At 38.6% G+C, this 17,201-nt stretch overlaps 1 protein-coding gene across 1 annotated transcript in view; it reads left to right on the top strand.

Annotated features, from left to right (window-relative positions):
• The window catches only part of LOC127189887 (cytochrome P450 2C70-like), a 53,422-nt gene that overhangs the window by 15,770 nt on the left and 20,451 nt on the right, over positions 1-17,201 (top strand). The window contains exons 4-6 of the mRNA XM_051146954.1: positions 2,525-2,674; positions 8,506-8,666; positions 16,127-16,300. Of these exons, the coding sequence (XP_051002911.1) occupies positions 2,525-2,674; positions 8,506-8,666; positions 16,127-16,300 (485 nt within the window). The remainder of the gene's footprint in view (positions 1-2,524; positions 2,675-8,505; positions 8,667-16,126; positions 16,301-17,201) is intronic.

Raw genomic sequence — 17,201 nt, 5'->3', positions numbered from 1 at the left:
ACCATTTGATTCTTTCTGCTTCTGGGTTAACTCACTCATTATGATCATTTCTAGCTCAATCCATTTATCCACAAATTTCGGGAATTCCTTGTTTTAATAGCTGAGTAGTATTCCATAGTGTATATGTACCACAGTTTTCTTTATCCACTCTTCTACTGAGGGACACTTAGGCTGTTTCCATGTTCTGGCTATTATGAATAAGGCAGCTATGAACATGGTTGAGCAAATTTTCTTGTTGTGTGCTGGAGCATCTTCTGGGTATATTCCAAGGAGTGGGATAGCTGGGTCTTGAGGAAGCCCTATTCCCATTTTTCTGAGATAGCACCAGATAGATTTCCAAAGTGGCTGTACTAGTTTGCATTCCCACCAGCAATGAAGGAGTGTTCCTCTCTCCCCACATCCTCGCCAGCATGTGGTGTCGCTTGAATTTTTGATCTTAGCCATTCTGATGGGTGTAAGATGGAATCTCAGAGTTATATTATAATTTTTTAACAGTAACAAATTGCAGTTATGAAGTAGCAATGAAATAATTTTGCCTGAGGGTCACCACTACATGAAGAATTATATTAAAGGGTTTCAGAATTAGAAAGGTTGAGAACCATCTAGCCATATGATTTAAAAAGTGTGTTTAGTGTAGAAACAAGTATAAAAATGAATACAGTCCTGTATCCATTTGTTTAATTTTAAAAATCATAAGGAAAATTTGAATATAGTGGAAATGGAATGAAAACAAAGCAATGTTTATCTAAGAGAGAGCCATAGGAATACTCAGTGTTTATGTAGTGCTATTTGAAACATTTTTATTTCTTTTAAATTCTTTCTGTGATTACAATGATGTACTTAACGTTTCTCCTTTCCTATTCCTCCCTCCAAACCTTCTAATATACCCCTTTGCTCTGTTTAAATTTTGTCATCTTTTCTTCATTAATGGTTATTGTATGCATATATTTGTATATATGTTTATTCTTTAATAAAGCCTGCTCAGTCTGCATAGTGTTACTTGTATGTATGTTTTCAGGGCTGACTGTTTGGTATTGGAAAACCAATTAGTGCAGAGTTGTGGAGCCCAGTGCTAACAGATACACCTACAATATACCCCTGTACCTAAGACTTAGGAGACATTGAAGAAGACAGGGCAAAAGGATTGTAAAACCCAGAAGATCGGGTCTCCTAATAATGTCAGATACTATACCTATAAAGTCTCATCAGCTGAATTCCCAATCATGAGGTGAACATGATTGGCACCAATATACATGCCAAAATGGATGAGGAAAAGCCCATCAGGCCTCAACCTTACACACAGAACTGCAGGCAACTGAGGAATGTTGAGAGTGGGAGAAATCAGTTCTCTCCTGGGAAATTATTATCACTAATTGGACATGCTTTTAAAAATTAAATGTAGGTATCTCTCAAGTCATGATTAGGTTACATCCTTGCAAACCCATCAAAGCTAAAATCAGTCTAAGATGAAAATACACTTACCATAGTTAATCTACCATACAATATGCCCTCACATGGAACATTGTAGAGTGTGGGTTACTGTCTTCAATGGTTGCTTAATTGGGAGATTTAACTTACTGCCCAATATTAGGAGGGGTATTATATGTCAATAACCTAAAAAATAGAAACATTCAATATTCACAAGGTTGACACTGATCATTTTACAATAATTCATAGCAAAGAAGTCAGAAGCTGAACACTTATAGTTAGAAACCAACCCTATATCAATTATTAAGTTTTGAAGCTGATATAAAGCTGTTCTGTCTTGTGATGGAGCATTGTGGGCTGGTAAATGTGGTAATTGATCTTTTTTCCTTTGCATTTTTCTAAAAGACTCTTCCTTTACATGCTTTTTTTTTTAATTTTTAATGAGCTTATCTTTTACTTTGATTACCTTTTAAATTTAGGAAATTTACATTGAAATTTCTAGATATAAGGATCACATAAAAAAGTTTAAGCAAGTAGTCAGTGTATGTTAAAATGCAAAGAGTGACCCATAAATTACTAGGTCCCTTATCTGCGGAACATAGTGTGAGATTCCTTCCAATGTGGAAGTCTCTGCATCTCTACCTAATCTCCGCTCCATGCTAGGCAATCACATCAGCACCCAACCATATTTCAGTATTTACTTTTTTGAAGAATTGCCTCAAAAATTTCCAAAATTAACATACAATCAGAAAAGCTAAAACTGACTTGGTCTCACCACAATTAAAAAAAATCTCTGTGATTGTAAAGGAAGTATTTTGTTTCATGGTTTTCAACACTGTTGTCAGCTACATGGAAGAGACCAAAGATTCACAGAATTATTCTGAGATTTTGAGAAGTTAATGGGGGTAAACAAGCTCTTCAGTATGTGAAATCTAGAGTTTTGGTGGTGAAATACTAGGTTGCACTAAGAGAGCTGTCAGGTAAGGTGTGACTGACACAGCCATGTGTTTTATGCCTGCACAGGAGTCAATGTTATTTCCTGAGATGAATACTCTAAACTAGAACTCATGATAATAGGTATTTTCTGTCTCAACAGGAATAATTTTCAGCAATGGAGAAATATGGAAGCAAACACGGCGTTTCTCCATCATGGCCTTAAGGGCTATGGGGATGGGAAAGAAAACTATTGAAGACCTAATTCAGGAGGAAGCCCTTTGTCTGGTGGAAGCATTGAGAAAAACCAATGGTATATATTTATTTCTATAATTAAGAGAAAGGGACGATGAATTTTTATTAAAAATAAGCTTTTTCTTAAAAAAAAAAAAAAAAAAAACCAAACAGTCGGGGAGTAGAAGCATAGTTGAAGGCTACTGTGCTCATACACCTTTCCAAGACCCAAGCTGACCAGCTTTTGCCCAGTTAACTTTCAGTATTATCATGTTTCTTATTTTCATGTGATTATGGAATGAGATAAAGATACCAAAAAGAGGAAATTTAAGTTAGATATGAAAATAGTACAGAAACTCAACCTTTCATTGGTAGCTCTGTCTAGCAGCAGGCCTAGACTTAACTGCTGGGGAGGTTGGAAAAGTGACTCCTTATGTGCAAAGGAAGGAAAACATGTGTCTTGGTTGCATTAATTTTGAAAAGTGAGAAAGTTGTCCAGCAACATCTTGAGAAATGTTACAAGGTGGTCAAGTTATCTAATATGTCAGGTGAATTGTTCCCATGGGATAATAGAAAATGATGGGCCTGCGTCAGTAGCAATCTACTGTGCTTGAGTGTGTGAGCACTTGCAGGTGTGAGCATGAGTAGCAATCTAGGTGCTTGAGTGAGTGAGCACTTGCAGGTGTGAGCATGAGTAGCAATCTAGGTGCTTGAGTGTGTGAGCACTTGCAGGTGTGAGCATGAGTAGCAATCTAGGTGCTTGAGTGAGTGAGCACTTGCAGGTGTGAGCATGAGTAGCAATCTAGGTGTTTGAGTGTGTGAGCACTTGCAGGTGTGAGCATCAGTGGCAATCTAGGTGCTTGAGTGAATGAGCACTTGCAGGTGTGAGCATGAGTAGCAATCTAGGAGCTTGAGTGAGTGAGCACTTGCAGGTGTGAGCATCAGTAGCAATCTAGGTGTTTGAGTGTGTGAGCACTTGCAGGTGTGAGCATCAGTAGCAATCTAGGTGCTTGAGTGTGTGAGCACGTGCAGGTGTGAGCATCAGTAGCAATCTAGGTGCTTGAGTGTGTGAGCACTTGCAGGTGTGAGCATCAGTAGCAATCTAGGTGCTTGAGTGTGTGAGCACTTGCAGGTGTGAGCATGAGTAGCAATCTAGGTGCTTGAGTGTGTGAGCACTTGCAGGTGTGAGCATCAATAGCAATCTAGGTGCTTGAGTGTGTGAGCACTTGCAGGTGTGAGCATCAGTAGCAATCTAGGTGCTTGAGTGTGTGAGCACTTGCAGGTGTGAGCATCAATAGCAATCTAGGCGCTTGAGTGTGTGAGCACTTGCAGGTGTGAGCATCAGTAGCAATCTAGGTGCTTGAGTGTGTGAGCACTTGCAGTTGTGAACATGAGTAGCAATCTAGGTGCTTGAGTGAGTGAGCACTTGCAGGTGTGAGCATCAATAGCAATCTAGGCGCTTGAGTGTGTGAGCACTTGCAGGTGTGAGCATCAGTAGCAATCTAGGTGCTTGAGTGTGTGAGCACTTGCAGGTGTGAGCATCAATAGCAATCTAGGTGCTTGAGTGTGTGAGCACTTGCAGGTGTGAGCATCAGTAGCAATCTAGGTGCTTGAGTGTGTGAGCACTTGCAGGTGTGAGCATCAGTAGCAATCTAGGTGCTTGAGTGTGTGAGCACTTGCAGGTGTGAGATATGGCAGAGAAAAAGAGTGGGCAGGAGAGCAGGAAGAGCAAGATCAGGGTCACAAAATAAATGAAATTATAGAATATCGGTATCTAAATGTTTTTAGTAACATAATTAACATAATTTTGCTTTATTTTTATATTGAATTATAATGTTTTAAACCAATATTGTACACATTTCAAACACATATTTAACAGTTTTGAGTATTATATAAAATGAAGTTATTATAGACAATACTTGTATAATCTTGTTGATCTGAGGATATATTAGTGGGAATGAAGTGAGTGTGTAAATGAACATCAAATGTGTGATATGTAGTACTAACATATGTACTAGATATGTGCATAAACGGAAAAGAAAATGCAACATGCACTGTGTATGTTATTGTTGTGAGTAGATTTTCAAATGTAATGCGTTGATATCCTATGTATTTAACTTTTGATGGACTCTAGGATGGAAAGACCTGAGTTATAGTTTCCTATTAATTTGGACGCAGTGTAGTGTATCCTATTACTGTACTTGTGGCTGATGGGTTCATCTCAGTCTTTGATTTTAGCAACATAAAAATGTATAGTGCCTGAAAGCCATCACAGATCTCTGAGATCTTTGTCAACTTCTTAGAATAATACTTTGATGTTTGAATAGGTAAAACAGTGTGTTGGATTTCACACATATATGGGAAGTGATTTTGCATATATATAATTAATATACTAAATATGACAATAATGATAATGAAATGTAATGAAGTACAATCCAAATCCTGTTGAAAATGGTATGAAAAGGCAAGAGATATTTATACTTGATTATGCCTTTCCCTTGTCTCCTGACCCATGCTCACTCACACTTGGTGTCATCCCACCTCTCCATTGGCCCTCACACTCTTAATGACACCATTTCCTTATTGAATAACTCAAAACACTGTAATTTTTTTCTATGTGGGTAGACTTGCCCTTGTAGTTTTTAGATCAAGTTGGATCTTTCCTTCTGAGGTTGTAATATGATCGTTGACACTGCCAGAGGCAGTGTGCAGATGCCACACATTTGATAGCAAATGGATAATTTCATTAGTCATATAATGGTGCTTTCTGGAGATCAGAGTAATGTCTTTGTTGGTCTGAAATGGTATGAAAGGGCAAGGAAGGGCTAGCAGTTTAAAGATTTCATGTTGATTAAGAGGTGTGTTTATGATAAGGAGTCTCTGTGTCAGCCAGGGTTAATGTGTGCTGAGTTTACTGCCTGTACTAAACAAAGGCACACTGGACCTTTTAATCCATGTTTCTAGGTGTTAGTGCCAGAGGAACAGTATGAGATAAACCTAAGAGCCAGTTATATGTGCATCACATTCTTTACTATGTTTCCTAAACTAGCATGCATACTTACAAACATCTGACCATAGTTGCACTTTCTGTCATCCTTACAGAAGAAAAGCCCATTTGAACTATTTTAAGTTTGCTTTGTTAAATGCAGTTGCACGTTCGTTCTGTCTGTTGATCCCCCCAAATACGGATTTCTTTATTTTGTTCTGGGTTATGAGGAAATCAGCATATGAAAATATGTGCTTTGGAAGTTGGAAGTACATCAGACCTAAAATTATTTTTCGAGAATTTGATACAAGAGCCTTGATCTATATCATTTCCATCACCTTCCCAAATGTGTGTGTGTGTGTGTGTGTGTGTGTGTGTGTGTGTGTGTGTGTGTATTATATACTGAGTCCATTTATCACAGCTTATATGTACATACAAGTACATAGCCCAGAGCTGCATTTGAAACTGGACAAAATGTGCGAGTTTATCCTTGGAAAAATTTTTCTCCCTTTCTTAGGAGCCATTGATTGCTTCTGGGAATTCATAACCCAGTGTGCCTTCATTTCGCACAGGCTTTAAATACAACTCATGCTAGCCTTGGCTGACACGGAGACTCCTCGTAGACCCACCATTTTTAAAATTTAAGTAATCTATTCAGATTCCACCTAAATTGTTATCCCTCGCCTACATCTTCCCATTCCCCTCCCCCCCTCTTTCACCCTACTACTCCCCCACCCCCTAGGTCTGTGACAGAAGGGGACCTCCTCCCCCAGCATATGATCACAGCCTATCAGGTCTCATCCTTGATAGCCTGCTTACCCTTCCTCTGAGTGCCGCCAGGGCTTCCCACCAAGGGGAAGTGGTTAAATAGGGGGCACCAGAGATCATATCAGAGTCAGTCCCCACTGCTTTCTACATAACTGTGGAGAATGAGCTGTCCATTGGCTAGATCTCGATAGGGGTTCTAGGTTTACTGCATGCATTGCCCTTGCTTGGGACAAAAGTTTGTGCAGGATCCCTGGGTCCAGATCCACCAGCCTTGATGGTCTTCTTGTAGATTTCTAGGACCCTCTGGATCCTTCTGTTTCCCCATTCTCCCTTATCTCTCTTACCTGGAGTTCGAATAGAAAGTCCCAGTATCTATTGCAATCTCCTGCTAAGTGAAGACTTTCAGGGGCCATTCCCGTTGGGCTAGTGTCCAATCATAAGTGAGTATATATCATGTGTATCTTTCTGGTTCTGGGTTAATTCCCTCAGGATGATCATTTCTACTTCCATCTCTTAATCAGTATGAAATCTTCAAGCATGGGACTATGAAAGACTTTTACAGGGTGTGAGGGCAATAAGAAGCTGTGAGCTGACTTGTACAATCTGTCTTATAACTGTCCCCTTTACTGGAGGATCTTTTCTTTTCTCACTCAAAGCTTTTTATGTATCAAGAGATAGGAGCACGTGGAACTTTCCCTGTCCTGATTGCTCTGCCATCTGGTGTCATTATGCTGCCCTTATTCAGGCAACTATGGTGTTGAGGGTTTATGGGTACATTTTCCCTGCAATTTCTAGGGGGTACTTTTTAGCAGAAGGTGTCCTGGTGCTCTGGCTCTTACACTCCCAGTTCTCATGAACCTGATCAGGGCACTGTGAAAGTGGATGAGCTACAAATGGAAGGGATGACTGAGAATGTGGACGTCTCACAACTTTAAAATATTTAACACACCTTGGCTGATTTGAATGTTTTGATATAATAAAACATACACAAATTTTAGAAGAAAATAAATTGATTTTTAAAAATTAAGTTGTTAAGATTTTCATAGGCGCTGTCTATGAGGAATGGTCTATATTTAGAATTAAGTTGCACACATAAATATTTTTAAAAATATTTTATTGATTTATTCATATTACATCTAAATTGTTAGCCCATCCCTTGTATCTTCCCATTCCTCTCTCCCTCCCGCTTCCCCCCTATTTCCCTCCCCTATGACTGTGACTGAGGGGGACCTCCTCTCCCTGTATATGCTCATAGGGTATCAAGTCTCTTCTTGGTGACCTGTTATCCTTCCTCTGAGTGACACCAGGCCTCCCCATCAAGGGGACGTGGTAAAAAATGGGGCACCAGAGTTTGTATGACAGTCAGACCTCACTCTCCATCGGCTAGGTCTGGCTAGGGGTTCGAAGTTTACTGCCTACAGTTTCCTTGGCTGGTGCCATAGTTTGAGCAAGACCCCAGGACCTAGATCCACCAGTCATAATGTTCTTCTTGTAGTTTTCCAGGACACTTTGGATCCTTCTATTTCCCCATTCTCCCATGCGTCTCTCACCTAAAGTCCCAATAGGATGTCCTCCCCTCTGACCCACTTTCTTGATAAGTAAAGTCTTTCATGGGACATGCCCTTTGGGCTAGTGTCTCGATATAAGCGAGTATATACCATTTGTCTCTTTTTGCTTCTGGGTGAACTCACTCATTTCTAGTTCAATCAATTTGTCCACAAATTTCAGGAGTTCCTTGTTTTTAATAGCTGAATAGTATTCCATAGTGTAAATGTACCACAGTTTCTTTATTCATTCTACTGCACATAAATATTTTTAAATGATCTGCTTCATGTTTTTTTCCTCTTCTGAACGAGGACTTAAGGAACCTGTTTAAAAGAAAAGACTTATCTGTAGACTACAAATGAGATGGAGCACAACAGTTTATTTGTGGGACACAGAATAAAGGGTCTGTCAGGCCTGTGGAGGTCACAGCGATGGTTTCCCTCTGTCAGGCCTGTGGAGGTCACAGTGATGGTTTCCCTCTGTCAGGCCTGTGGAGGTCACAGCTATGGTTTCCCTCTAGGGAACACACATCACATTCCCAACTGGTTTAATTTGAAATTTTAAGGTCCGTATGAGGATTGTATATTAAAATCTAACTTCCTTTGTTCTAGGTGCTCCCTGTGACCCTAGCTTTCTTCTCGCCTGTGTTCCCTGCAATGTGATCTCTGCTGTCATTTTCCAGCATCGTTTTCACTACAAGGATGAGACATTTCTAGGCTTTATGAAGAATTTTCAAAGAATTATTGAAATTTTAACATCTCCTTGGGTCCAGGTGAAGTCCAGTACTATTTTGTCCTTTCCTTTAAAAAAATTATTTAATTAATTTATTCAGATTACAGCTCAATTGTTATCCCATCACTTATATACTCCCGTTCCTCCCTCCCTCCTTTTATCCTATTCCCATTCCTTAGGTCTGTGACAGAAGGGGACCTCCTCCCCCACCATATGGTCACAGCCTATCAGGTCTCATCCTGGTAGTCTTCATATTCTTTCTGAGAGTGCTACCAGGCCTCCCAATCAAGGGAAAGTGGTCAAGTATGGCACACCAGAGTTCATGTCAGAGTCAGTCCCTGCTCTCCACACAACTGTGGATAATCTCATGTACCTTGGGTAGATCTCAGTATGTGTTCAATATTTATTGCATGTATTGTCTTTGGTGAAGTAGGTTGACCATTCCATCCTGGGTCCAGATCCGCCCATCAGGATGTTCTTCTTGTAGGTTTCTATGATCTTCTATTTCCCTATTCTCTCATACTTCTCTCACCTAGAGTGCCTAAAAGAAGTCCTCATATCTATCCCAATCTCCAAGTAAATGAAGACTTTCAGGGGATATCCCTGTTGGGCTAGTGTCCAATTATAACTGAGTATATACCACGTGAGTATTTCTGAGTCTTGGTTAACTCACTCATTATGATCATTTCTACTTCCATTCATTTGGCTACAAATTTCAGTATTTTCTTGTTTTTTAATAGCTGTGTAGTATTCCATAGTGTAAATGTACCACAGTTTCTTTATCCATTCTTTGACGGAGAGACATTTGGGTTGTTTCCAGGTTCTGGCTATTATGAATATGGCTGCTATGAACATGGTTGAGCATATGTCCTTGTTGTGTGGTGGAGCATCCTCTGGGTATATTCCAAGGAGTGGTATATCTGGGTCTTGAGGTAGCCCTATTCTCAGTACTCTGAGAAAGGGCCAGATAGATTTCCAAAGTGGTTGTACTAGTTTGCACTCCTACCAGCAATGAAGAAATGTTCCCCTTTCTCCACATCCTCTCCAGTATGTGTTGTCAGTTGAGTTTTGATTTTGGCCATTTGGATGGGTGTAAGATGGAATTTCAGGGTTGTTTTGGTTTGCATTTCTCTGATGACTAAGGACATTGGCATTTCTTTAAGTGTTTCTCAGCCATTCAGTATTCCTCTGTTGAGAATTCTCTGTTTAGTTCTGAGCCCCATTTCTTGATTGGGTTATTTGGTTTGGTGGTGTTTAATTTATTGAGTTCTTTATATATTTTGGATGTTAGACCTTTGTCAGATGTAGGATTGGTGAAGATCTTCTCTCAGTCTGTAGGCTTTCACTTTGTTCTGTTGACACAGTCTTCTGCCTTACAAAAGCTTCTCAACCTCATGAGGCCCCATTTGTTAATTGCTGACCTTAAGGCCTAGGCTGTTGGTGTTCTGTTGAGGAAGTTGTCTCCTGTGGCAATGAGTCCCAGACTCTTCCCTACCTTTTCTTCTAATAGATTTAGTGTCTCTGGTTTTCCGTTGAGGTCTTTCATCCACTTGGACTTGAGTTTTGTGCATGGTTCCTGATTTTAGAAGAATTTCCTTGAGTATCTCTCCATTTAATTTGATGTTGGTTATTGGCTTGCTGTACATAGCCTTTATTATGTTTAGGTATGTGCCTTGTATTCCCAGTCTCTCCAAAACTTTAAACGTGAATGGGTGTTGGATTTTGTCAAATGCTTTTTCTGCATCTAAGGGGATGATCATGTGGTTTTTAAAACTTTGTTTACATTGTGGATTACATTGATGGATCCCATATATTAAACCAACTCTGCATGCCTGAAATGAAGCCTATCTGGTCATGGTGAATGATATCTTTGTTATGTCCTTGTATTCGTTTTGTGAGTATTTTATTGAATATTTTTGAGTCAATGTTCATAAAAGAAATTGGTCTGAAATTTTCTTTTTTTTGTTGGGTCTTTTGGGGTTTAGGGATCAATGTGACTGTGGCCTCATAGGATGAATTTGGTAATGTTCCATCCATTTCTATTTTTTGGAGTAGCTTGAAGAGTATCAGTATTAGCTCTTCTTTGAAGGTCTGGTAGAATTCTGTACTGAAATCTTCTGGCCCTGGGCTTTTTTTTTTTTTTTTGGTTGGGAGACTATCAAAGATTTCTTCTATTTCTATAGGAGAAATAGGACTATTTAATTGGTTTATCTGATCTTGATTCAATTTTGGCAAGTGGAATTGATCATGAAAATTGTCCATTTCCCTTAGATTTTCAAATTTTGTAGCATATATGCCTTTGAAGTAGGATCTTATGATTCTTTGCATTTCTTCAGTGATTGTTGTTATGTCTCCCTTTTCATTTCTAATTTTGTTGATTTGGATACTGTCTCTCTGCCTTTTAGTTTGGCTAATGGTTTATCTATCTTGTTGATTTTCTCAAACAACCAGCTCTTGGTTTTGTTGATTCTCTGGACTGTTTTCTTAGTTTCTAATTTATTAATTTCAGCCCTGAGTTTGATTATTTCCAGTTGTCTACTCCTCTTGGGTGTTTCTGCTTCTTTTTTTCTAGGGCTTTCAGCTGTGTCATTAAGTTGCTTATGTGAGATGTTTCCCATTTCTTTTTAAAGGTACTTAGTGCTATGAATTTTCCTCTTAGCACTGCTTTCAATGTGTCCCACAAATTTGGGTATGCTCCTTCATTTTCATTGAATTTCAGGAAGTCCTTAATTTCTTTCTTTATTCCTTCCCTGACCCAGGTGTCATTAAGTAGAGAGTTGTTTAGTTTCCATGTATGTGTAGGCTTTTTGTTATTTCTGTTGTTGTTGAAGTGCAGCCAAAGACCATGGTGATATGATAAGATACAAGACATTATTTCAATGTTCTTGTATCTGTTGAGGCTTGCTCTGTGACCTACTATGTGCTCAATTTTGGAGAAGATTACATGGGGTGCTGAGAAGAAGGTATAATCCTTTGGGTTTGGATGATAAGTTCTGTAGATATCTTTTAGATCCATTTGATTCATGGCATTGGTTAAAGATGATATTTTTCAGCTTAGTTTCTGTTTCAATGACCTATCCTTTGGTGAAAGTGGGGTGTTGAAGTCTCCCACTATTAATGTGTAGGGATTGATGTGTGGTTTAAGCTTTGTTAATAGATCTTTTACAAATGTGGGTGCCCTTGAACTTGGAGCATCGATGATTCAGAATTGTGATGTCATCTCATTGATTTTTACTTTTGATGAGTATGAAGTGTCCTTCCTCATCCCTTTTGAATAATTTTGGTTGAAAGTCTATTTTATTGGATATTAAAACAGCTACACCACTTGTTTCTTGTGTGTCTATTTGCTTGGAATATTTTTTCTAGCCTTTTACCCTGAGGTCATGTCTGTTCTTGTGGGTGAATGCAGAAGATTGTTGGATCTTGTTTACGCATCCATTCAGTTAGTCTTTGTCTCTTTATTGGAGAATTGAGCCCATTGATGTTGAGAGATATTAATAACAAGTGACTGTTAAGTCCCTTAATTTTTGCTGTTGATTGCAGTAGAGAGTTTGTGTGGTTGTGTTTTTGTGATAGTGTAGTTATCTATTTCCTGTGTAGTTTTGGTTGTGGCTTGTCTCTTTGAGGTGGTGTTTTCCTTTTAGTAACTTCTGTAAAGCCAGTTTTGTGGAAAGGAACTGTATGAATTTGTTTTTGTCATGGTATATTTTGTTTTCTCTGTCAATGGTATTGATAGTTTCCCTGGATATAGTAGTGTGGCTTGGCATCTGTGGTCTCTTAGGGTTTGTAGCACCTCTGTCCAGGCCCTTCTGGCTTTTATGGTCTCTGCTGAGAAGTCAGGTGTAATTCTGATAGGTTTGCCATTTTATGTGACTTTGCCTTTTTCTTGTGCTACTTTTAATTTTTTTTTGTTCTGTATATTTTGTGTTTTTATTATTATGTGTTGGGAACATTTTCTTTTCTGGTCTATTTTATTGGGTGTTCTGTAGGCCTCTTGTATGTTTATATGCATCTCCTTCCTTAAATTGGAGAAATTTTCTTCTATGATTTTATTGAAGATATTTTCTCTGCATTGGAGTCCTGTGTCTTCTCTTTCCTCAATGCCTATTATTCTCAGGTTTTGTCTTTTCATGGTGCCTTTGATTTCTTGGATATTTTGCATCAGGAATCCCTCAGATTTAGCATTTTCTTTGATGGTTGCTTTGAGTTCTATGATTGTATCATTTAGTCCCGAGATTCCTTCCTCTATTTGTTGGATTCTGTTAGAGAAACTCACCTCTGTGTTGCTTACTTTCTTTTCTAAGCTCTCTCATTCTCGTTTTTCTTCTGTCTGTGCTTTTTATCACTGTTTCCATTTTCATCTTCAGATCTTGAACTGTTTTATTGATTTCCTTCACCTGGTTGTTTGTATTTTCTGAATATTTTCCAGTGCCTCTCTATAGGCCTCTTTTATGTCTTCCACCTATTTGTCTGAGTTTTCCTGCATTTGATTATTGATTTTATTCTTTTCTTCCATTATAATCTTCATTACTAAGGATTTGAGGTCTTTTTTTTTGTATTTCAATTGTGTTTCAGTTCTCTGGGTTGCTTTCTTTGGGATAGCTGGGACCTGGAGATGCCAATTTGTTTTGATTTTTGTTGTTTGAGTTCTTATGCTCTCCTTTAGTCATCTTGCTATCTCTGATGTTTGGTGGTAGCTTCTGGTGTCCTTCACTGGTCATTGAGAGTGGATAGTTGGTGAGTTATTATAGGTTGTGTGCGCTTTCCTCTGGCGATCAGGGATTTCTTCCCTGGAACAGGCCGGTGACCTAGTTTCAGCTCCTGGAGACTTTGCTCTACACCTTGGGCTCCAGACTGTATCAGCAGAGGTAGACTTCTGCCTGGTCCCTTTTACACTACTGCTGTGATTCAGACCAGCTGTATAGGGGCCAAGGCTGCCTGTGGTGCATGCTCTGGCTGGGCAAGTTGCTCCCAGCTGCCTGTACTTCCCCATGGCCCTGCTGCCAAGTCACTTTCTGGATCTCACCCACTGAGTTGTGGCTGCCTTTCACACCAGAGTACAGACACCTCAGGGCTGTTCAGCCTCTTCTGAGAGGGTAAGAGATCCTGACAGGCCACGGGAACTGTCCAAGCTGTGTTCTACGTGCCTGAGTCTGAAATTACAGATGTGGTATGCTTAACGTTAAAGTTTTCTTTAAATTTTAAAAATTATGTGTAAATTTGTATCTGTCTGTGCATATTTGAATATAGGTGCCCTTTGATTCCACAAGAAAATATTGGATTTCCTGCAACTGGATTCATAAGTGGTTGTGAGCTGCCTGACCTAAAGTGCTGTGAACTGAACTTGTGGCCTCTGAAAGAAAAACACATGTTCTCAACCCTTGAACCATCTCTCTGGGTCCAATATTAGTTTACATTATTTTAGAAGCAACTAAATTAATGGGTGTCGCCTTGGCTACATAGTAAGATTAAGGATAACCTGAGCTACATAGTGATACCCTATCATAAACATTTCTAAACAAGCAAACAACAAAGCAACAAAGAAAAACTTAACCCACTGTATGTGAAGATGGTTTAAATGGTTTTAGGTTTTTCTCAATTACAAAATTTCTAGGTTCCACAAAAGAAGACCCATGGAAAGCTAATAGTTTATGCCTTCAGTACTGGAGCAAGAAGCTGTAACCCAGTCATATGGAACAAATTACCCAAAGAAGCTTTCTTTCTTAAGATATGGCTATAATTAATATTTTATTGTTATTTACAATAAGATGGAAGCATTGACTATCCTCACTTCATATGTTCGCCATATTTTTAAAAATGACCGATTTAAGCAACTAGCCACTCAGTATACTTAAAAATGGTTTTGATATTATAATCATGTCATTACCCCTTTTCTTTCTTCCCTCCAACTCCTCCCATGTAACTCCCTGTTTCTTGCTCGCATTCAAATTCCTTTTCTATAATTGTATATATGTATGTTTATATACATGCACATATATACAAGTAAATACATATTATGTGTAAATTATTACATTATATAAATTATCATATTAAATGTATATAAATATACATGTATGCATATAATATATATGTGTATGTATATCTATACATACAAACACACTCACACACATATATACGTATAGTATACACACATATATATACACACAAATACATATACATACATATATATACATACATACATAATACACACACACACATATATCCCATTTTAAAAACATGAACATTTGGCATGAGTTTGCACCATTGACCTGGAAGTCATCTATTTCTACTACAAGGAACACCACATTGGAGTAATTTCCAAGAAGAAATGAAAGAAGGCTGTGATCATCTGTTGGGTTAATATCATGTGACTGATAAGCAGGATACTAAGATGAGACTTGATATCCTATGACCATATAGTGGGGGAGGAGGTCTCCCTTGGTCATATACCTAGGGAAGGGAAATAGGGTGAAAGCGGGAGGGAGGGAGGAATGGAAGATACAAATGATGGGATAGCAATTGAGTTATAACTGAATAAATTAATAAAATTAAAAAAAACATGTGACTGAGAAACCCAACATCATAGCTTAACCTTTGCAGATAACAAGGCCTGGTGTAAACTGTCCTTGCTTTTAGTTTGCTTTACCATTTTTGCTGCTTGTGGTGGGGAAATAATATGTGATCCTGCAGGAGCAGATGGTAACGAACCTCAGATGCTGGACTGAGATTTTGATGCAGTGCTTCTTATAGCAAGTGTTGAATCCCTTCTAATTTAACTATTAATTTAAATTAAATATAATTACATCATTTTCTTGCATTTTATCCATTCAAGCTTCCCCATGTCCTCTCTCTCCAAATTGTCTCCTGTCCTATCCCACTTACTCTTTCAAAGATTCATGGCTTCTTTAAAAAATTGTTAGACACACACACACATATACACAACCTGCTGAGTATGTTTTGTGTTACTTGCATGCGTAAGATTTTGGAGCTGACCACTTCGTATTCTGCAACATATTCGGAGATATCCCCAGAGAAGATTTATCTTGGTCTGTCAGGAGTCCTTAGTAGGGGTCGGACCCAGCAAGATTTCTCCTTCAGCCTTAGCATGTCTATTGGTGTTGTCATTTTTAGGTGACTGATAAATTATGTGCAGAGATAAAGGCTGAGATAAAGGCTGCTTCTATTACTAGTTTCTTGTCTCAGAATTTTTGAGCAGCCATTCTGCATTTCAGTGTTCTCAGTAGGGCCGAAGGGACAGTGGGGCTAGACTCACATTCCTTTGGAGATCTGTTGCCAGGATCTGAATGTGATCTGGAGTTTCTGTACAAACTGTTCACGTGGCTGATCTGATCATTTGATCCATACTGTGCCTGCTTCTCCAAATGCCAGTCATACAGGAGACAGGAGGCACACAAAACTCACCTTTATGAAATGTTGGATAGTTAGCTATGGCCTGGAAGGTTTGCCATTTACCCTAATGCAACTTTGTTTCTTTTTCAGCTGTGCAATGCCTATCCTGTTTTATACTGTCTCCCAGGAAGCCATAATGAATACTTCAAAATTTTGGCTGAAATAAAAGAGTTCATTTTGAAGGAAATAAAAAGACACCAAGAATCTCTGAACCTTAGCAGCCCTCAGGACTTTATTGACTATTTCCTGATTAAAATGAAAAAGGTAAGGGTGACCCTGACTTGCTACTTTACATTTGTGGGTGTTTTGACTCAGCTTTCTTTTTCTTAGTGAAAGTCAATGTTTAAATCAGTGTGTTTCATCTATACATATTCATTGTTTGTGGAACTGATTTCTTAGGCAAATCATATAAAATACTTAGGGAGCAGTAAGATTTTGTTTATTTGGAGTTAGAAATCTATGTTTCCATGTTCTAGGTTAATTCTTTATTTTGAGATTAAATAAAAACTTATACATGCCCATTCAAGAGAGGAGAGAACATATCCTTACATGTAAAAGAACCTCCTTGAACAGCAGGAGTAATGACATAGAAAACACAGGACTTCTCTTTTTTTTGTTCTTATAGATATACATTTTAATTTTACATATACTATATTATGCTATAAACATATAATATGGTCTTTTCATTAAAGTGTCATATTCTTACAATAAAATATATATTCACAAAAATAGGTAACAGAATAAATTTAGTAAAATGACATTATTTAATTCGCAAATATTTTACCAGTGAGCATTTTGGTCATTCCACACTTTTTTTCTATTAAAATTCATTCTTCTTTAGCCGGGCGTGGTGGCACACACCTTTAATCCCAGCACTCGGGAGGCAGAGGCAGGTGAATCAACGTCCCCTGGATGGAGAGGCCTGGCGGCACTCAGAGGAAGGATAGCAAGTTACCAAGAAGAGACTCGATATTCTAAGAGCATATATAGGGGGAGGAGGTCTCCCTCAATCACAGACATAGGGGAGGGGAGAAGGGGGGAAGTGGGAGGGAGGGAGGAATGGGAGGAAACAGGGGAAGGGCTAACAATCGCGATGTAATATGAATAAAATAATAAAATGGAAAAAAAGAGACTTCTCTTTTAAAGAGACTGTATGAAGTCTTTA

This window comes from Acomys russatus, chromosome 5, assembly GCF_903995435.1.
Source record: "Acomys russatus chromosome 5, mAcoRus1.1, whole genome shotgun sequence".
NCBI classification, from domain to species: domain Eukaryota; kingdom Metazoa; phylum Chordata; class Mammalia; order Rodentia; family Muridae; genus Acomys; species Acomys russatus.
This window is presented reverse-complemented; position numbering and strand designations above follow the sequence as displayed.